We start from the raw sequence: 23,392 nt of genomic DNA on the forward strand, positions 1-23,392 counted from the left end.
GCAATTGATAATGTAGGAAACAGCAGACACGTGTTCATAATACATTGCATGGTTGTAGCTAAGCATTTGCAATCTTTTCAACAAACAGAAATTGCTTTTATGAGGTGCACAAGTGACTAGAGGTTGAATAAGTCATTTTAAATAGGCCTATTTCAGTTGGGATCTGAGAAATGCACCAAAGCATTAAATTGTACACTATATGCAGTATATACAGTCTTGTCTTATAACAATGACATACTGTAATTTGTTGCAGGTCAATGGTAAAAGTGTCACTGTGAATCCTGTCCAGCCTCTTGCAATCAATATCCCACATTCAATCATGTGTCAATTTGTACCGTTTAAATCGATGCATGCCATATAGATAAAAGTGCAGTCTCAATCATTGTCATCAAAATCATAGCCATAGTTTTCATCTGAAAATACACTGTTATAATGACAATGTGGCTAAACATTTTGACTAGTTTGTGAAAAATGACACAAGGGCTTGTCATTCTGATGGCACTGAAGTGTTCGCTGACATAAATTTGAGAGATGAACTAATGATTTTGAGAAAGTTGCAGTCTTTTGCAGGTAGTCCATTGTGTGGTGCTGTTTTTGTTTCGAGCAATAAGTTACACTTACTGGTTTGCAAATGTTAAAGGAGTAGTTCACTTTTAAAAAAAACTTTTAGGCTGATAATTTACTCACCCCCATGTCATCCAAGATGTCCATGTCTTTCTTTCTTCAGTCAAAAAGAAATGAAGGTTTTTGATGAAAACATTCCAGCATTTTTCTCCATATAATGGACTTTACTGGTAACCAAACGGTTCAAGGTCCAAAAGACAGTTTCAGTGCAAACTGCAAACTGTTCAAAGGGCTTTAAATGACTTCAGACGATGAATAAGGGTCTTATTACGCGAAACGATCTGTCATTTAAAAAAAAAAAAAGTTTAAGCTCAAATGGTCGCCTTGCTCTGTTCTGTGATGCGCGTTCGTGACTCTCCTGTTCGAACTCATTTATCAAAATGAAGGAATCTTTTCCCAAGTCAATTCGTTCATTTCGTTCGTTGAATGAACCAAATGACAAGAAAAAAGATTTGTTCATTTTGATTCACGAATTCGAACAGGAGATTCATGAACGCGCATCACAGAACAGAGCAAGGCGACCGTTTGAGCTTATAAAACAAACTTTGTTATTAATTTTTTTTTTTTTTTAAATGAGCGATCGTATCTCTTTATAAGACCCTTATTCATCGTCTGGAATCGTTTAAAGCCCTTCGAACAGTTTGTACTGAAACTGTCATTTGGACTTTGAACCGTTTGGTTCCCATTGAAGTCCATTATATGGAGAAAAATATACATTATGGAATGTTTACATCAAAAACCTTCATTTCTTTTCGACTGAAGAAAGAATGACATGGATATCTTGGATGACATGGGGGTGAGTAATTTATCAGCAAAAGTTTTTTTAAAAGTGAACTAGGCTACTCCTTTAAGAATAATTCAAGACAAAGCGACTGAGAAAAAAAAAAAAAACATAATTGTGTAGACACTAAGATTTCCTCACACATTTTATTGTCCATGAATCTTTTATGTTTTTTAGCACACATTTGACCTTACGATTAGAGGTTTCCCTAACCTTATTCAATAAACAAATATTTACCCATAGAGTCCCATATGCATATTTACTCATGCAATGGAAAGGAGCTCATTAATATTGGTCTGAAGTGGATGTAAAATATTTACCCATAGTGTCCCATATGCATTATATTTACCCATATGCAATATAAAGGAGTTTATTAATATTGGTCTGAAGTGGATGTGGTTTGCTGATCTAATCTAATAGTATCTTCAGGTCTGATAGGAGACGAAAATACAGCAGTGGGGTGTAGGCTGCCAGCGTGGTGGGATTCAAAGCAGATGCCCTTTCCCCTGGAAGGCCCCTCCTCTTGTCACACAGATCACAGGAGATCCCTCTCAGGCCCCGTCAGACCCCTCACGCTCTAACATTTACACTAAATTACCAAGCTTCAAAGTGCACTGTATGTACCCAGACTGCAGTGATTTAGTCATAGATCCTGAAAAAAAAAACAAAAAAAACACAAGGATTCAATTTCGCTGTGGAATTTTGCTTACATTTGATTAATGCATGTGATTTGTTTAGTAAGCTGATCTAAATCTAATTTAGAATTTAATAGGGTCTTTGCCAATAATTGCACAATTGCAGCAACTCTAAATAAATGATACAATCAGTGAACGTCAAATTGTATTAGCATTTCAGCTTTATTAATTGTGTTCGGGTTTCTCCATATTGTGACTTGCCTATGTTCTTGAGTAGACATGTTTTCACTGCAACATTGATGAATGAATATGTGCGCACAACCTTTTTCTTTTACTTCAAGGACAGTCAAATGAGACTTTCTCAACCTTTATAGGGTGGACCATGACATTTCAGTTACAGACGTATTCATGTAAGTGCAGTTAATGTGATTGTACAAGAACTCAGCTTCTAGAAAACTTGATGACAAATAGACCAAGCTGTTTTAGAACTTTTTGACAATATCATTATTTTGCTCACTTTTCAAAACAAATGCAAAATACTTTTAAAATAAGTGAATAGTAATTTTATAATAGTGATTTAAAATGTATGGATAATGTACAACATTAAAACGATATAGTTCACCCAAACATTTTATTCTGTCATCATTTACTCACCCTCAAGTTATTCCAAACCTGTATAAATGTGTTTGTTTTGCTGAACACAAAAGAAGATATTTTGAATAATGTTTGTGACCAAACAGTTGTGGGGCACCGTTGACTTCCAAATTATTTTCCCCCGATAAGTCAATGGTGCCCCACAACTGTTTGGTCACAAACATTATTTAAAATATCTTCTTTTGTGTTCAGCAAAACAAACACATTTATAGCCTACAGGTTTGGAACAACGTGAGGGTGAGTAAATGACCACAGAATTTAAATTTAGATAGTTCACAAAAATATCTTTTGGTCTGTTTTGGGTGTTTTTATTTGAGAACTCAGCATCCTCTAGTGGGACTTAATAGTATTACATGCAGTCAACTGTGTGACAAATCATTATCTCAAATAAATACAAATTTAAGTCTACATTATAGAAAAGCCTCATCTGTTGGTATCCGATATACAAATAAACAAATATTTTAATAACCAGTCATTACAAACTGTGATCGGTCCATATCAACCACGTGACAGCACCACCTTCGTCAGCAGTACTTTTACTGAACTGCTTTAATTACTTTAATCCTGCTCTGATTATTTTATTTTTTATTCTAAACTGTTTTAATTACTGTTATTTATTTTATTATTTTAATAAATTATATATAAAGCTTTTTGAATTATTGTGTATGAAATGTCTTATAAATAAACTTGCCTTTTTTGATACTGACAAATGAGTTGTAAAAATATATGTAAAGCAAATAAATATATCTAAAAAGATATATAAATATTTAAAATATTCTATGTGCTCTACAAAAAATATTGGGCTCTGTATGCGGTGCGTGGTTCAATGTGCTTATGGCCAGGAGGTGTCGCACAACATGAACAAATATAGAACTAGACCTAATATTATGATTAGAAACCGTTAAATGGGTTTCAAACCACTTATTTGTATTACCAGAACAGTATACGTACAACATATGTTGGCAGTGTTTACCCTCCTCAAAATAAGTAATATCGAAGAACCTCTATTCCCAAAGATATTCTGCTGTTCTGAGTTTATGTGAGCATTCGGAATATCCAACTTTATATTTTATTTTTGTCAGCTACGGAGGTACGGACAACTACTGAGAAGATGGGGTTAAATGGGAGAAAATACCGAAATATATCTGACCTCATCTCAATGGCACGAACTTCCAAACATAATCAGCTCTTCCTCATCGGAGGTTGAAAGGCTGTTCCAGGAGATCATCTGATCGCAGCCTCAACAAAAATCTACATTTAATTAAAAAGGCTTATTATAATAATCACAACAATAAGTATTACATAACTGATGTTTTTTTATTCATTTTATAATACTAATTATAATTATAGGTGGATGTATCCATATATTTTATATATTTATATTTTATTAGTATATATATTTTATTTTGTTATTATTTCAGGGACTTTTACTTTGAAAGACGAACTTCCGCTGGGCGTCATAGATCACCGTTAACATCACTGGCTTCATGCTGATCTCAGCCATGAAATAAAGCGGCTCCTTATTACGACCGTGACATCCACGCTGGAGTCCTTAAATCTGTTCAGTCTTCTTTTTCTTGGGTTTCTTAATTCTATAAAATACGCGTGTCTTGTCTCCGTGATATTGGATATTAACCCTGAAGATTTAACTTACCGAGCTGGATGGGAATGTAGAGCAGCACCATTGTTTTAATGAAGTTGGATCCAGCTTGAAAAGAAACCAAAATTCAACAAAACCGCAACAGATACTTTGGGATCTCCTACCATTTAATCAACAATTTGCGATCAGATTTTGGAAATAACTGCCAGATTTTTACGTTTTTCCACTGTCATTGACATTTACATTCAGTCTTTTTCTGTCTGATAACGTTACTGGTTTGTTTGCCATTATGTAACGTTAACGTTAACTTAAAAGTGCTGCATTGACAAATCTGCATTTGGCTGCCTAACATTAGTCTAATAGTCATGTGTATTGCAAATATTATCTTATTTGATTAATATTATTGGATAGACACTATAACGTTACATATCTGCAGTTTACTCAGTTTAAACCACCATTTAAATAGTTCAGGTATATATATATATATATTTTTTTTTTAATGCAACATTTTTTTTTAAAACGTCCATGTTTAAGCAAAATGTGGTAACTTAGTTAGACTGTCACAGCCAGGCATGAATTATTTAAACGCTGCTTACTTATTAGTTGCTTGGTTTCCTGCTGGACAAAAGTCTTGACATTTGCAGTTTGACCCAGTGTGAATGTGACAGGAATCCAGGAGGGAGTTGGCTTTGCTCTCGACTCTGTTTTTGATCCAGTTAAAACTCCAGCTGTCAAGACATTCCAATAAACTTTTCTCATACATTATTAAAACGACAATGTTTTTACTGTGCCGTTCAAAACGCAGAAAAGCAACCCATTAAGGACGATGGTGACCATTTTTGGACACGACAAGCTTCAGATATCACGAATTATCCGGGACTCCGGTGACAGGCATATCTAGATGAGTTTTATTTTATGAACTCGAGGCTGCCTGGAAGCTTTTCGGTCGTTTTATAACACGTCTTCTCGTGGATATATCGACATACAACATGGGCGACTCTAATTTGAACAACTCCAATGTGAAGGTGGCGGTTCGTGTCCGGCCCATGAACCGGAGAGGTGAGTTCAGTTATCTATCTATCTATCTATCTATCTATCTATCTATCTATCTATCTATCTATCTATCTATCTATCTATCTATCTATCTATCTATCTATCTATCTATCTATCTATCTATCTATCTATCTATCTATCTATCTATCTATCTATCTATCTATCTGTATAATGTAGCCTACATTAACATTCAACATCAGAATATTAGTTTTTTGCCATTTTAATCAAATTCTTTCATGTGACAAGTGTATTTTTAAAAGTACAAAATATACATGCAATTACATATTAGATGACAATTATATAATAATTTTTTGAAATTATAACATGCCATACTGCTTGAAGTTATAATGTCTACTACCAGTTTGTAAATAGTCTGTAAATATGATATAACTTTCTGTCTCTCTCTCATCCATCTTTTTATCTGAGGACATCCAATTTGTTATACATGTTTGCTTTTTTTCCTTTCACCTTTTCTTCTTAAAGATTATTTGCATGATTACTTGCATGCATGTTTCTCACATGAACGGCTGACATTAAAGTAGGTCTTGCCGTGGGAGAACGTGTGTCTTGGTAAATCCATCGACGCGTGAAATATTAGCTACATTGTAGGGATGTGGTCACGTGTCCCACTGGAGCGTAACATTAAGTCACAAGACTCGAGCACTGATCATCGGCTGACAGCCTGTGTGAGCTTTCCGACTCATAAATATCCTTTTGAATTCCCTGTCTTCGTTTGTATTGTTGGAACTGTTAAAGTACCCTCATTACTGTAATATTACAAATTCAAAGATTCTTCAGACTATTTCTATCCTGTGTCATATGACGCATACCGTAGACCTTGTATTTGAAAGACTTAACTTTCTGTTTTACTTGCACTCTCTCTGTCTTTCTCTCTCTATTTTGGACAAAGGCAGGAAGGGAGTTTGAATGGACTATTTGCCAACGTTGCATAACTGAGCAGGTTCCCATGGCCAAATGAGTTTGGGTCCTTCTACAAAATGTTCATATTCAGTCCTAAGACCGTAAAGAGAACTTCACAAAACATTTTAAGTGGATAAAGTGATTTGGAGGTTAATGTTTTACCATTTCCACACATTAGTTGAGTCCACCTCACCCTTCTTGCATGTCATGAAGAATACAGTTTCATGTTACTAACTGAACTATGCATTGTTAATAGTTTTACTTCCATAAACTGAAGCAAATAATTATGGAAATGTGCTTCGGGGCATTGTCACTGCTTCTGTTTACTGTAGTAGATGATAATTTGCTTGGTCTTTGTGTTATTGTGTTCAGGATTTTGTCAGTCTTTCCAGTTCGTGGCTGTTGCCAAAATAACATGTGCTTATCTCTGTTACCTGAGTGACATAATGCAGGAAATTCAGATTTTTGGAATGAAGATGTGGTAAATCTAGATGGGGATCCTTATTGGACATTGGCCACCAATGCTGGGAGGAAACCAGTTGTTTCCTGCTTTAACAGGAAGTTGTTACAGCTAGTGTGGCTTTGGAGTGCATCCTCTCCAAGGATTTCTGAGTCAGCTGCAGATGCTTTCCACTTCCTTGTTGTTGTCAGCAGGAGAGTTTGGTTTCAGACATGCTTTGGCCTGCTGTTGTATTGGGTGTGTTGCTATTAGGCCGTGCCTTGTGTTTGTCATTAGTCTGTGCATCATAAACTTTCAGCTGACTGTACTGTACTATGAAACTTTATTTGGTGTCAGAAAGCCTTTTTACCTACAGTCTGCTGCTGAGAAAGTGTTGCATGTTCTTCCTGTTGTCCCTCAGGCCAAGCTGAAAGTGAGACCTGAGCTAATCCCAGGGCTCAACATTAAGGGTGCCCGATGGCACATGGCCAGTGTGAGGAGAGTTTCTTGCCAGTTCATGGAAGTGTCATTTGAGCTGCACAGCTAATGCTGTGTTTTTACTACATCTTTTGGTCATGTTTAATGTGTTTTCTTTTGATCTTTAATGTTTTGATTTCCATCTTTAATATTCATGCTATTTTTGTCATTCTATTTATTATTATTATTATTACTTATTTACATATGTAAATATTGTATATTTATTTTTTTAAATAATTGTTTGCCAACTATTCAACTTAGTCAATTTTTTCTTAAATTAAATCAAATTATTCCATTCTTTCAAATGAAATTATGTGATGCAAACATTGACAATATAGCCTAGTATGCCATATTTTCTGGTCACCTGGTTCGTGCTGCAAAAATAAGCATGGTGGTCAATGTCATACATTATCCCACTTAATACATGGCTACTTTATAAATAAACTAATAATAAGTTGACATGAAATATTAATTTGAATTATTTTAGCTTGTGAGAACTGTGGAGCCTGAGATATGAAACTAGAATGCAGATTCAAAGTCAGAATCAGTATTCAAATGAATTATAGTTAATTTTTGGGTCTGTACCTGCCATCATACTTTATCTGATTTTAAGTACGTAGAGTATCCCTCCAGGGACCAGTAGCCTTAATGACTATCTTATGGTTTACTGTAAATTATACTCCAGAAATGTATCATTTGACTTCATAGTAGTTTGATTTTGTATATCTTGCTGATGAAAATAGGTCAATGTCAATGTTGATGAGTTTCTTGCACTTTCACAGTGAAGTAATTTCAGTTTAGGATAAATCCAGATTTGGAACTGGTTGGTTCAAGCTGGAAAAAAAAAGGAAAAAACATTGATAAAATGCTATTAATAAGATTCCTCCATGACATCTAGCATGTGTAGTATCACTTCAGTTTTACAGATTTTTGCTAATGTAGTTAACAGCCTGTCAAGGGAGATTATAATTTGATTATCCTTAAATGGCCTTTAATATCTGAGGGCATGAGTCTGTAAAACTTGAATGCCCTGAACTCTTTCCATAGCTGTGAGAATAGTGATGGGTGATATAAGGAAAACTCTCTGTATCAGAATGCGGATCTGAATTCAGTCCTCCCCAAGTTGTGAATCCCCTGCTATTGATTTCAACCCTTTGTTCTGTACAATCAGGATGGCTGGGAACTCAGTAGGTCATAAGATTGTCTTGTTAGACTTATCTAAGGACAGACATAGGACCAACGTGTTTAGAGTGATGCTAGCTTTGGATCCTTTTTAATATTCCAACAACCTGAATCTTTTGAGATGATAAAGCACAACAGGCATTTAAAAATTTGTTTGCTTCATAGGTGTTTTTTTTATCCCAACAGAAAAGGATCTGAACACAAAATGTGTTGTGGAAATGGAGGCGAATCAAACATTTCTGTACCCTGCAAACCTGGGAAAAGATTCCAGGTAAGTTAAATTTGAAAGTCTGACATACACTACTAGTTATATAGCCCATTCCACACTCAAGCGTACATAAAACTTCCTGCAAAGCACCAGCAAAAGTAATGAAAAAAGTTTTGAATCAGTGTCAGCTGCAAAGATGAACAATGCTGATTCGCTATCTTTGCAGTGCAGTGGACACACCTTTAGAGAAAATGCACCTGTCTTATGGATTACATTAACAGAGAGTATTAGTTTTTTTTTTATTATTATTCTTATGTCGGTGAGGCAAGTAGCAAACTGTGAGTTTGGTTCATTTTTGTGATGCACTCCATTTTACAAAGTCACAAGGTCGTTTTTTTTTTTAAGTGTACACCATTGAAAGTAGACCACTAGACCCTTTATAGTTTCTTATTTGTATGACCAAAAATGAGTAAAATGGCAGCGCCTCCATGTCATACAGTAAGCGTGCTAATACTTTAGCTTCAACACTCTCCACAAACACTTGGATATACACCTTTGGGGAACACTTTTAAAGATAAAGTGAGCGGCCATGTAAAGCAGTTACTACTTGCATCTTTTAAATAAGCCATATTTGAGGTCAATGAATGATAGGTGAACGTTTGGATTTCCTGCACGACATTACAAGGACCATCTGGTAATGGTCTGCCACCACATCTGTGGATTTCTCTGCTTCCTGTGGATTTTTTTTTTCTGTGACTGACCAAGTTAAAATTTTACATTTGAATGTTTCTAACTATTAGGGGGCACCCCTTGATGATGATGGTGATAATAATAATAAATGTTTATTGATCACCACATCAACATATTAAAATATTTTCTGGAGGATCATGTGACACTGAAGAATAGAATAATAATGCCGGAATTTTAAAATAAAAAAGTTATTTTTTTCTATTTCTCTATTTTAAAGCTTCCTAATTTTGTTTTGGCGGTCTTCTACAATACATTTTCATGCATCCAAGGTCAAACACTTTTGACCTTTATTACCAGATTCAGTAACATCAACATCCCCTTCCTGCTCTGATTGGTCTACCACTTACAGTGTGTGTCATAAATGAAACTCCTATGACCATATCTGAATTTCATCTCCAGAGACTTCCTCAGTACTTGATGATGAGTGATACTTGAGTAATATGAACAGATGAAACATGGAATCACAGCACTGAAAACAGTGTTTTCTTGACATGTCAACAACACAAACCAAACTCTTTCTGTCTCAGTTACAACTACAGTGCTTGAGGGTAGAAAAGTTCAAATAAGTTGTTTGCGGGCAGCTATTAAAAACTGCAGGCTAGCATTATGCAAATTTGTTGTATTTATGTAACAGGTAGTGAGACTGGAATTAGTGAGGACTCGTTTCGGCAGTTCAGAATGAATTATTTATTTCAGGAGACAATAACTTTATTTGTCGTGCACTTTGATCTTTAAAACTTTGCAGACATTTTGCATTCATAAACCGCTATATTACACAAGCGTAATAGGGGCACTTTAAATTGCTATATTTCTCTAATACAGTATTACTGCTTTTACTGTATTTTTGATCAAAGAAATACAGCCTTGGTGAATCACACTCAGACCGCAGCGAGCTTGCCCAGTGTGAAAACACCCTAAGAGACTTTTTTTCAAACAAATTTAGAAATCTTGCTGACTACAATAGTAGATTTTCTGACATAGCTTTGTTTGGAATAGCGTAAGAATTGGAGCATTTGAGTAATTAAACAACTGTTTTAGTTCTCAAATAATAAAAATATTGTGAATGCATAATCGTTTAGATTATTTTAATTGGATATTACATATTTGGGACCCTTGATAGCTGAGAGCAAGGTCTTTGAGATCAGATCGAATGTATTCTTGTTGGTTTTCGGTCGGTCGGCTCGTACGATGGGGGCTGAGGGAGAACAGGAATGTGGACGTGCGGTTCTCTTTAACGCAGCCTGCTGTTCGCTCCGTCCTGCCGTGTGTCGGGGCATAACTCTCTCCATCTGACTTCCTCTCTTTTTCTCTGCCCTCCGTTGTCACGGAAACGCTGAAGGAGGGTTAACCCTAGGTCATCCATAGCTGAGGTGCTCTTGTGTCTGGAAAAAGGGGAAAATACAAGCTAGCTTTAGCATCTGTCAGCCATAAACATTTCCTTTGACTTTTATGGCGGGTACACAAGAGAGCACAATTATTTTTTTTTTGCTGCTTTTCTCTTGTCGTGAAGTGCAAACAAAGACAGAGGTTGAACAGGTTTTAAACTTGGAAGTGAATGGTCGAGCCGCCTGCTGCCTTCGAACAACAGACAGTTTAATTGCAGCGCTGAGTTCATGTGTCGTGCCGCGCTGAATCGTCGGCCCTGATAATGGCCCCTGCGATGCAGATGCCTCAAATGGCAAGGTTCACATGACCAAAATAGCTTTACTTATGCAGATTATTGCTGGCATTTCATATTAATTATGATCTGTTAGGCACTACAACACATTCCAGACAATCTTTTGATGATGGCTACACATGGCGTGTTTTTATGTCAGTGTATACTCCTCTTTCAATCCTTTGTGTGGTCGTACCGCTCTCAGCATGTCCGATGGCATCACATACTTGGGATGAATGAATCTTAGTGCCTGTCCATTTGCTTTAATGAAATGACATTTGAAAGGTTTTATGTTTGCAAGCAGCTCCTAGGGTTGTTTTGGATGGAATGAACATGAGCAATGATCTTTACCAGAAGCGTTATGCCTGACAAATCAATGTATGACTATCTTTATGAATTATGATAGAAAAAAATCTCTTTCAGGTAGTGTAATATTTATAGAGACCAATAATTGCTTGTCACTCCCTACTATTTTAGTATTATTAAGAGTATTATTTACATTTTTTTTATCTCTATTATCACAGATTATGTTCTTTTGTTAAGTTAAGGAGTTGCTAGCACATCAAGACTATGACCATCCCATCTGAACTGCAGACAGGGCGTGTTTTGGTCTTGCAGGAAAGCAGTGAGACATACACTAGTCAGAATTAGTTCGTGTTGAGGATAGGGCTGGGCTGTATGGAAAGAAATATAATCACAATATTTTTTCTCCATACTGATTGATATTAAGGTCCGTTCACACCAAGGACTGTTACGATAAAGATAACGATAAAGATATATTTCTAATAATCTTTGTCCATATTAAAGAATAGCAGAGTTTACACCAATCAGAATCCATTCTAATTTAAGGGCTTGCAATTTAAAATGGCAGACGACGTAATCGCCGAGGTGCAGAAAAATTCACCACTATTTGACATGTCAAGCCTCATTTAAGAAAATGGATATGCAAAATAATCGTTCATTTTAAGATATTTTAGATTTAGTCTGAGAGTTTTCTGTCCCTCCATTGAAAATGTATGTACGCTATACTGTCCTTGTCCAGAAAGGAAATACAGACATCATCAAAGTAGTCCATGTGACATCAGTGTGTTAGAATGTATTGAAGCATCGGAAATACATTTTCAAAGGGATGGACATGGTCAGAAACAATGCTCAGGTAGGCCGTGGCATTTAAACGATGCCCAATTGGCACTAAGGGGCCTAGAGTACGCCAAGAAATCATCCCCCACACCATTACACCATCACCACCAGCCTGCACAGTGGTAACAAGGCATGATGGATCCATGTTCTCATTCTGTTTACGGCAAATCTGACTCTACCATCTGAACGTCTCAACAGAAATCGAGACTCATCAGACCAGGCAACATTTTTCCAGTCTTCAACTGTCCAATTTTGGTGAGCTCTTGCAAATTGTAGCCTCTTTTTCCTGTTTGTAGTGGAGATGAGTGGTACCCGGTGTTACTTCTGCTGTTGTAGCCCATCCGCCTCAAGGTTGTACGTGTTTTGGCTTCACAAATGCTTTGCTGCATACCTCAGTTGTAACGAGTGGTTATTTCAGTCAAAGTTGCTCTTTTATCAGCTTGAATCAGTTGGCCCATTCTCCTCTGACCTCATCAACAAGGCATTTTTGCCCACAGGACTGGCGTTTTTCCTTTTTTAACACCATTCTTTGTAAACCCTAGAAATGGTTGAACGTGAAAATCCCAATAACCGAGCATATTGTGTAATACTCAGACCTGCCCGTCTGGCACCAACAACCATGTCACGCTTAAAATTGCTTAAATCACCTTTCTTTCCCATTCTGACATTCAGTTTGGAGTTCAGGAGATTGTCTTGACCAGGACCACACCCCTAAATGCATTGAAGCAACTGCCATGTGATTGGTTGATTAAATAATTGCATCAATGAGAAATTGAACAGGTGTTCCTAATACTTCTTTAGGTGAGTGCATATGGAGCAGGAGGTTGTACAACATAATTCCCTACCTCACCTACAGACTGTGGTTGAATATGAGTGCCTACATTAGCTGAAGATACATGAGGGTATTATTATTAGATACACTATAGTCGTTTAAATTAAGAAATGGTATAATAAATTACATTTCCGATCAGGAAAGGCATACATTTTGACGAAGAGATGTTATAATCATCATGTTTATTCAAAGTTAAGAGCAGCTGCGCTGATTGTCAGTTGTTGTCATGGAGAAATCCTGTAAAAAAATCTGTAACGGTAGAGCCATCGCCGACGACTGATGACGTATCGGGTTCATGAAGGGTTGTTCCATTTCGTAGGGGATTATTTCAACCCCTTGGCCCTTGTAACTCTGTTTTAAGGGCCAAGGGGTACACTCGAAAACAAGGGGTAGAGCCAAGGGGTGACTTGGGATTCAGCCTTACAACTAGTGTTGGTGAGGTAGGTGGAGGAGGAGCATATTCTCTCACCATGCAGTCAACAAAATGGGAAGGAGGTCTTCTCCTTCTTAGGCTGCGCTGGATTGCAGGTCTTGCATGGTAATCTGTTCCACACACAATGTGAATTTCCATCCTGTCCATCCATTAACATCTGTCCATTGGCATCGTGTGCATCAGTTCCATGTGAATTATTAAACTTCGTCATGTGAATTACCTAAGACTTAATCATCCTGAAATTAAAATAAAAGAGAGCAAAGGACTGATATTTGTCCATGTGTTTTAATCAGACACGCCATCAAGTTTCTGAAACTCCAACGAACTTTGGATACATTTAACATCTGATATCCAACAGAGAATTTGTTTCATATCAATAGTAACCTTCTCTGTCTTGTCTTTTGTTGTCAGTGTCCTGTTTGCTTTGCGATTTTTCTCTTCGCAAGAAAATGGATGTGTGGCGTGTAGGGGTGTAACGGTACACAAAAATCACGGTTCGGTACGTACCTCGGTTTTAAAGTCACGGTTCGGTACGTTTTCGATACAGCAAAAAGAAAGAAATGCCAGAGAAATTTCCTATTTGTTTAAAGAAAAAATATTTTTAAATAAGTGGGAGTTTTCCTAGATCTTGAAACTTTCAGGTTTATAAATGGGGGTCATTGAAGGATGAACAAATAATGTTTTGGTCATCACATTAAAAATAACATTTAAATATATATTTATTTATATAATATTTGAATTTTGAAGTGCTGGAAAAAGATGTGTGAAGTACTTGAAAGCATTTCACCATTCCAGCCAAACTGGTTCCAGTTAGTGTTACTATATTAAATCCATGGTGAATGTTGCTGGTCTGTGGACGAAAGTATTACTAGTTCATTCACGGCACAATGTTTCTCCTGGTTTCCATGACAGCGCTGTTTGAACTAATAGAGATCTAATAACGGAGAAATGTGAATGCATCTCACTAGATCTCGCAGCGATGTTATTACCTCAGTGGCGAATTCAAATGTTTTCTTTACCGGATCTCTTAGCGCTGTGTGTTAACAGTGTAGTTGCTTGATCGAGATCGGCTCGCGCTGCACAGATGTTGCTGGTCCGAACTGATAAACGATCCGTGAAGCACATAACGAGTAGCGCAGTTTCGTTCTGCTTTCATTACACTTGCCATTTGATGTTGCGCAACGTTGTGTTTGCCGCGTCAGTACGAATTTTGCCGGCAGGAAAAATGGTCCAAGCAATCGTTCGGTTTGTATGCGTACCGAACCGGAAGCCTCGAACCGAAACGGTTCAATACGAATACATGTACCGTTACACCCCTAGTGGCGTGAAAGTGTGTGAGTCTCACTCTGAATTTGTGAGAGTTGGCAGCCCTGCAGATTTAGTTTGTAAATGTATTTGGTGGGTGTGCTTGTGCTGCCACGGTCTTGTGCTGCCACGGTTCATTTGCCATGTTATTTGTGTATCTCTATGGCAAACGCTGAGCCCGTTCAGAATTACGGGAGCCCAGAAGGGAGCATCGGCGGATGTTAAAGAGTGTAACAGGGTACGGAGGTGGGAACTGGTAAACAATCAACACTTTCATACAAAATGAAAGTATAAGCCAACAGCCCCTTACGGACGACTGCTGGCCACATAAAACAGAAACAAAACATAACATAAAATCAGGCCTGTTCCTCTCCCGATCTTCACTGTCATCGCTCCTCCATTACCACTCACGCCACCGGCCTCGCGCGGTTCTCTCACGTCTCTCTGCCACGTCCTGTTCGCCAAGAGTTCATTCAAACAAGTCAACGTAAAATACACATTCAAGTTAACCGATAAAATCACTTTATCACTCAGCCCTATCTAGGTGTGTTTGATTAAACATGACCGAAATTGCCCATCCCTGCTTGGTCAGGTACCTACTTACCAACTTCAGCATTTCAGCAAATAAATGACTGGATAAGCATCACATGTTCATGATGAGCACCGCTGTTAAGTTTAATTGCGCACATTGTACTTTTCATTACACTTCATTCACAGTTGTACAGCTTCATCGGAGTAAAAGTCGTCTCTGTGTCATGTGTAAAACATTGTGTTGCTTTCGGCTTGCTCGAGTGCATTAGGTTCATCCATGAGGCCACGTCTGTCGATTGCGCTCACATTTATTAAAAAAAAAAATCTAGTGGATCATAATTTAGGTCAAAAGTACAGAGCATCATCTTTCCTAGTCACGGGCTGCGTATTTGCAAGCAATTGAAGCGGAAGCACATTTTTTTAAATGACTGAAGGGCAGTTCATTTGTTTTTGGGTGCACATTCAGGTTGTCTTTCTGACTAGCCTGTCATGCGAACGCAGGCCATGAGGTGTTAGACTGTGTTTGGCACAACCCTCGGTCTCTGGCATACTCGCACTGACAGCTGTCACCGTAGCGTACGTCACTCTCTCTCATAATTGAGGTTCATTCCTTCCTCCCCCTTGTTCTCAGACTTGAGGCCCTTCAAGAATGCAGACAAAGACATGGGGATTTACAGTCCTGGCCTTGCGTCGACACTTTACTTCGGAGTGGTCGATACACTCTTGAAGGAGAGATTTAAACGGTTCTCTGTAGGAAATGCTTTCCTGAAGAATTCGGGCCTATTAGGAATATTAAGGTTGTCTGATGAAGCAATGAGTGAATCCATTAAATTGCACAAAATTGAATCGCAAGCATGTTTCTGGAATGCACCCTGAGTTTGCATGAAAGCCTGATTGATTGCGGCGGAATTAAATGTGTGTTTGTTGCCATTTGAAGACAGATCGAGGGCAGTGGCTTGTTAGTCTGCAAATCTACCACCACTTCATAGACTGTAAATGGAGACTTTTCCCTCCAGTGGTTTCAATGTGGTTTTTATTTTCTGCCTGTGGTGCTTTGGTCTCGGTTTCATTTGTACACTATTATAGCATCAAGACAGAGTGGTGATTTCCTCATTGTTTGCAGCGCCAATGGAGAGATGCAGAGAGTGGGGGAAGGGACGACACTGTTGACACAGTCTTTCATTGCAGCCTCCTCCCCTATAGAAAGTTCCTTGGATAATAAAAATGCAACTATAAAAAAAAGTAGTAACCATTTGTGGTGAATTTGCTGTTATTATGTGGTGATATGTGATGCAAACAAAGTTAATTTTTTTAACCACTGTATATTTTGTACGGGTGGAAAACATTTTGTTCACTTGTATTCATTTGACATATTATTTAATGCTTTCAACGAGAACAGATTTACAGAACTTAAATGCAGTAACTGTGGGTTTTCTTTTCAGATCTTTTAGAGATCAACAAGATCATGATGGTGCTTTTTATTTGGCAATATGTTGTTCCCTGAAGACCACACTGCTAGTTTAGTTCCCACCTATTAAGTAGGCTATTGTTCTTTTTAGGATTCAACATTAAACATTTTTCTGTACTTGTTGCTTTAAATGTTCTGTATTTCTATTCCGATATAATGTTGTTAATCCTCGTCCAGCTCTAACTGCAAGACTTGTTGTGGTTTGGGGGAAGGGTCTCATGCGAGCTCAGAGTCTGTGCTGCACGCTGCCAAACGGTCACTCTCTAAACGAATGTTTTTGTGTGTGCGATTGCTAAAGAAAGTAAGAGTTTGTGTCTCCCCCGGAAGCTGAGGACTCTGCTCATTCAGTGCTGCCTCATATCAGGAAGCCTCTGACTCACTCAGACAAAAACAGTGTCATAAAGCAACGTACAGGATTACTCGCAAGGCTACTCGATGACATCATGAGAGAACTCGCGTGATTAACGGCACCACAACACTGATCCTAGTTCTAGCTTGGGTATCTCTCTGCGATTGGTCTCACCTGTCACTAAGGCATTTTTGGGTAATAACAACCACATGCCTCTGTCTCCTGTAGGGAAAGCAGACACCGGCTTAGAGACAGAGCATGTGCATTTTTCACTTGTACAGATGGCTCTGGGACGATTCCAATCGGTGTAAATGTACTGGATAGCCGTGTTTGGAAAACACAGAGTGATGCATTGTGGGTTTAGTTGAGCACTGTTTGGAAACCAGAATGGGAACTTGGAAGCAGCTGCCAGCTTTCCTGAGGTTGTCATTGGGTTGTCATGGCCGCCGTTTTCGGACGATCAAAAACATTAATCTAACTTTGCTCTTTTATCAAAGCAGCGATTAGATTTTCTCCAGTTTATACCTAAACATCTTATCTGTGTGGTTTTTATTATTGTTTAATTTTTTATTTAAATTTGTTTTAAATTTTATTAATTGATTTAGATTTTTTGTTTATTACAGCAGATTATATTCTGCAATCAGAGTAGTATTTTCTAGAAAGATTTAATACAAATTTTCTGTGTTCTGTATCTGTTCTAATATATATATATATATTTTTAATTAGTTTTTTGATTTATTCATTTGATTGGGTTTTAAATGTTAATTTATTTTAATTAATTAATTCTGTTTTTATTTTTATGATGTCAGGATATTTTCTGCAGTCAGAGCAGTGTTTTTCTAGTAAATTAACTATAATATATATATATATATATATATATATATATATATATATATATATATATAATAAAATATATTAATATAAAAATAGTAATATATGTTGACGCCATAAAATGAAAGACATAAATTTACACTGATTTAAACAGAAACACTAACACCCAAATTTATATAAATTATTTAAAAACAGACTGATGAACATTTTGTTACAAATAAGACCATCCAGGTACTCAATCTAAATCACTATCATTTATTTGAACTTATTCATTCACACAAACCAACCAAACAAACCATTAACACAAATGATTTCCCAACTATAAGTGAATAAGATTAGACTGTTTAGCAGAGTGCATTTAATCAACATTGTATGTGCAAAACTATACAATTGTGCTCAGAATGATGAAGATGGATAATATAATTTATAGATGGATAGTATGATTAATATGATTTATTTCAGTACTATGTCCATTCCGTCATCGCCTTTATGTCATCGTATTTTTCATGTTGGCAAATCATCAGATATTAGATGTGAGCAGAGGTATAGTAGTAAAGGCTTTCCCAGATAGTACAAGGTCAAAGTCACTTGGGCTTGTAACGGCTGTTTGGGAAAGGAGGTGCCACCGGCGAGAGCTGCGAGCTTGAGTAGTCTGGGTGTAGCACACAACCCTTTGAACTCATTCACGATTACACATATACCTACCTCTGGCTGCACTCTTGGCTGTAGAGGTTTGGTGGAGATCTCCTCCTTAAGATTTAGAAATCTGTCCTTTAGAGTGTCTTGGACAAACTGCATTTTGTTCCTGCGATGCTTGAAATTTGATTTGTATACCCTGAAAAATCTGTTAGCCATGATGCACAGCTCATGCCCTGCAGTGATGCATGAAAAGATAGGGAGGGAAGATTTTGGGAAACTGATAGCATGGAGACAGGATAATTTTCTAAGAATATCACATCTTGATTTCGACTGTCTCTCAGAATTCTTATTTTTAGTGTTTTTTTAGTCACAGATGTACAGCTGCCATGTGTGTTTGTCCACCCCGTTTGCTCAAACCTCCTCCAGGAACTTGAGATGAAGCTCAGCTTGACACATCCTTCAAGGGCCAATATCTCCCCCGGTTCTCAGCGTGGTGTGACAGGGGGGGACGTCATCATGCAACTACTTATACCACAAGTGTGCATGGCCTGATTTTAAACGACAAGCTGAGCCTGGGGTCATTGGAACTGAATCTAGGCATATTTTGCCCCAGCTTTCCATCCCTCGCTTTTTCGTTTGCTCACTGTGTACTGCATGGCTGGACACGCTTCAGTGATTTCCATAAACTCTCATGGGTGTAGATTTTCTAGATTGGGATTATAAAAAGGGTCGCCATTGTTGAAGATTCGGTTATATGTGCAGAGGGCATGAATAAATAGGGAATAATTGCGCATCATAGAGACCCGTAGTTATGCAATTCTTAGAGGCAGCTTGAAATTGAAATTGACCCCATTTACTTTGTATATTATAGGCCTACTTTTTTTCTTAGCCTATTGATCAGGGGCGGCTCGCCCATAGAGGGCGCTGGGGCGCCGCCCTCCCTCCGACCTGTCTGTCTGTTTTTTTAATATATATTATAATTTATCATTTTGAAAAATAATCTTTGTTAATTATATGCTAATAATGGTTTTACTTTGAAAAGTGTTTTGAACTCACCAGAATGATATTTGCATTCACTTTCGTTACTTTTGTCATGTTGGTGTAGTAGTATAGTCAATAGGCTGTCTTCTCAGGGCGCCAGTTCGCTCAGCCCCACAGTGCTGGAATTTAAGCCAATGGTTCCCCGGTTGCTATGCAAAAAAGTTTATATTTCGCCAATCAGCGCCGTCAAATTTTATGGTTTGGGGGCGCTGAAAATATCGCCCACAGTATCAGATTAGGGGAGTGCACCGTGCACGCGCACCACGGGACATTTTTTTACCTCAGATGAGAGAAGAATGGCAGCGCCAGTGACGTCGAGTGGAAATAATGTAAAGTTAGTCGCTCTGTCACTCACTCACTCACTCACACACACCTAAACACTGTTTCACACACATTTGATATTAAAATAGTTATAGGAATATTAATACCTGTGTGTTTGCTTTGTTTTTGATGTTTTTAAGTTCTGAGCTAGATTACTGTTTCATACTAGTTAAAATCAACTTTTTTTCTCATACTTGGGTGTTACAATCAAGAATGTTGTCCCACCCTCTCTTTCAGAGCCTTTTCTCTCTCTCTTTCTCTAGTATCAACACATTGTTATCCATTATCCAATTGTCAATTTGTCAAAAATATGTAGTCTACAGCTGGGGATTGATTAAACTAGATTGTTGTATTACCTATTTTTTTTTTTTTGTATTACCTATATTATAATTTATCAATATTATGCGTTTGCACTTTTTCTGTCAGCACACAGAGCATAATAAACATGCAACTTGTTCATTATCATTAACTGTCAAACTGTTATTATTATTATTGTATTATTTGACCATTGGTATTGACTGGTTTAAGTTATTTTATTGGTATAGGTAAGGGCATGGCCTAAGGCCTAAAATGCACCAGAATGCAGGAAATCACATCTACTAAATTCAAAATTTTCTGGGGGGGAACCCCCAGACCCCCCTCTTATTCAGCCCCCCCTACAATAATTTTCACCAGCCGCCACTGCTATTGATTCATCATTCAGTACATGGTATTTCAAAGGAGTTTCTACAGACCACTTTTCACTAATTTTGATAATTTAGTTTATTTATAATAATACATTTTTATATGAATTGTGTATGTTTTACACTTTCTTGATACAAAGAAATTTGGGGTAAAATGCCATGAGCTATTTTCAGTTGCCTTTTTACTGAAATGTATATTTAGTTTTTATTTAAAACTGAAGTTTCCCTGAATTTTGTTCATTGTTTAGGCCGTCCATGATGGTTTGGAACAGAGCTTTGCATTTTGCATTAGTGGTTTTTCATTACCCAGAGAACAACATCATCAGAACTGAGTTGAATTAATTGGGCCTGGAAAGGCACAGTCTTCTGTGAGTGATTAGGTTCCTTCAATATGCTCCCATAGTCGTCTTCTTATATAGGTCATTGTGTTCACAGAGTGCCGTGCAAAGCCATTGAGGTGCCCTGCCCTCTACAGATAACACAACATTTGAGTCTGGGCTCCAAATGCATATTTACCCTGTAAACGGCAAGGCTTTCTCAGTGAGAGACGGGCTGTTTGTGTTCAGGTCCACTGAGCAAAGTACAACTGATGACATGGATTCGCTCAGGATGTGTGATTGTGTGCAGAGCCGACAGTTCCTAGTTCCCGTTTGAGTGCGCTCGGGGTGATGACATGCTACTTTGGTCAGCTGTGAATTAGTGTTAGAATTTGGATAATGTGTGTTTTATGTTCTGGGATATTTAAAGTTCATAAATGCTATATATGTATATATAAATAGTGCACCCACATATATTATGTAAACACAAACTTTATATATATATATATATATAAATATATATACATATATTTATTTATTTATGTATATATATATATATATATATATATATACATATATTTATATTTATATATAAATAAAAGTTTGTTTACATAATATATGTGGGTGCGCTATGTATTATTTTTTATATATATAAATACACACGCATGCTTGGATATATTTAAGAAATATTTTGATGTATATACTCTAGATTTATATATAATTTATATTATATATAAATATAAATATTTTATATATAAATAATATTTTTTTTCTTATATATACATGCATGTTTGGGTAATTACATATATACAAAATAATTATACACAGTGCATCCACATATATTATGTAAACACAAACTTTTATTTTGGATGTGATTAATCGCAATTAATTGTTTGAAAGCCCTAATATATATATATATATATATATATATATATATCATAATATATTTTTGTAGTGCTCCAGTATACTTCTAAAAAATACCATGGTACTGACGCCTGGTATATGTACAACATGCTGTTAATGGTATCATCATTAAAATAAACATGTTTTTATTTTATATTTTATTATATTCTAATATTATATTCTTGTACATTAAGCTCTATTTTCTCACCTTTTTCCCATATGCACCCTTTCCTTGGATCAACTTGCAGCAGGGGTCAGCCAAAGGTACAGCACTCATTTCTCTTTGAAATGAAACTTGAATGCATCATGAAAATATGAGTCTGAGTTTGATATGAGCATAACAAACAGAAACTTAAAGTAACCATATTTCTCTCTCTTTTTAGACCTTCGCCTATGACCACTGTTTTTGGTCGATGGATGAGTCGGAAACAGAGAAGTTTGCTGGTCAGTTTCTGCAAACATTTCTTGAATAACCCACTTTAGTTTATTTCTTGGTTTAGTACCAAGTATCTCATCTGTATCATCTTGTTATGATGGTTCTTGTGCTGGTGTGGGTGAAGATAAGGTTTTGTTTACACATCAAGCTCATCTGTACTAACAAGGTTTTTCCAGAAAATCTATAATGTGTCACCTTGAAGTTTACAATACAATTACAGACATTAATTGTTTTTTTGGGGGGACTAAGTGATTCCAAAAATTAATTCTTAAAATGATTTAGCTTTAAGACAATTTGTTTTATGCATCTGTGTTAAATATAAGCAAAGATTTGTTGACGGATGTATTTTGGTGCTATTTTGGTTTTTACTGCAAAAAAATTTAACCATGTACCATGAAACCTATTTTTAGTCTCAACTCAACTCAACTTTTATTTATAAAAGCACTTTCAAAACCATTAAAATGGACCAAAGTGCTGTCCACAGGCAATAAATAATACACAGAGACATACAATTACATCAAGACATGACACCCAGATAATCAAACCACAAATTACTCACAGTTCTCGGACCTACTCAAATGCCAAAAGCTTGATGAAATAAATAAGTCTTCAAATCCTTTCTTTAGTATGTTTTTTTTTTTTTTCAACAGAGTTTGTTGAAATGCATTCTCCTGTTTTTCCCCTTTTCCACATCCACATCCTCTCCTTCACATGACGAATCATCCAGAATAATTCAGTGAAGCCTATTTTAGGACCATGACCTTAATTTAGCTTAATTGTCATTTTAGGGTGAAATATCACTTTGGCAATATGGTTCTTTTAAGGTTTTGGGAGATTCAATTGTCAAATCAAATCTTAATTGTCATTCAACCATATTTTTACAGGTCAAGATGTAGTGTTTCAGTGCCTTGGGGAGAGCCTTTTGCACAATGCTTTTCAGGGTTACAACGCCTGTATCTTTGCTTATGGGCAGACTGGTGAGTAATATTTTGTACTCAGTAACCTTTGCTCATATTTTCAAAGCACTCTGAACTAGGACTGTGTGATTAATCATTATTGATTTTTTATTTCTATTTTGTCTTCCAACGATTATGAAAACAAGACAAAACTAGGTTAAACGATTCAGTGGTGTGCTTTCTATCCTCCCTAAGCCAAACTTAATATCCGAAGCATCTGAATAAG

At 36.8% G+C, this 23,392-nt stretch overlaps 1 protein-coding gene across 3 annotated transcripts in view; it reads left to right on the top strand.

The window, feature by feature from the left end:
• The first annotated feature begins 4,156 nt into the window (after nt 1–4,156).
• Nucleotides 4,157–23,392, top strand: part of kif13ba (kinesin family member 13Ba) — a 46,290-nt gene continuing 27,054 nt past the window's right edge. For 2 of the 3 annotated variants that reach the window (XM_089120238.1, XM_089120237.1), the window contains exons 1-5: nt 4,158–5,353; nt 8,553–8,637; nt 22,023–22,038; nt 22,158–22,218; nt 23,095–23,187. In XM_089120238.1, the coding sequence (XP_088976364.1) occupies nt 5,284–5,353; nt 8,553–8,637; nt 22,023–22,038; nt 22,158–22,218; nt 23,095–23,187 (325 nt within the window). In that variant the 5' untranslated portion in view covers nt 4,158–5,283. Of the gene's footprint in view, nt 5,354–8,552; nt 8,638–22,022; nt 22,039–22,157; nt 22,219–23,094; nt 23,188–23,392 lie in introns of all 3 variants that reach the window. The other variant, XM_089120235.1, reaches the window with a different exon arrangement.

This window comes from Pimephales promelas, chromosome 15 (genome assembly GCF_988280905.1).
Source record: "Pimephales promelas chromosome 15, fPimPro1.hap1.1, whole genome shotgun sequence".
Lineage (NCBI taxonomy): Eukaryota > Metazoa > Chordata > Actinopteri > Cypriniformes > Leuciscidae > Pimephales > Pimephales promelas.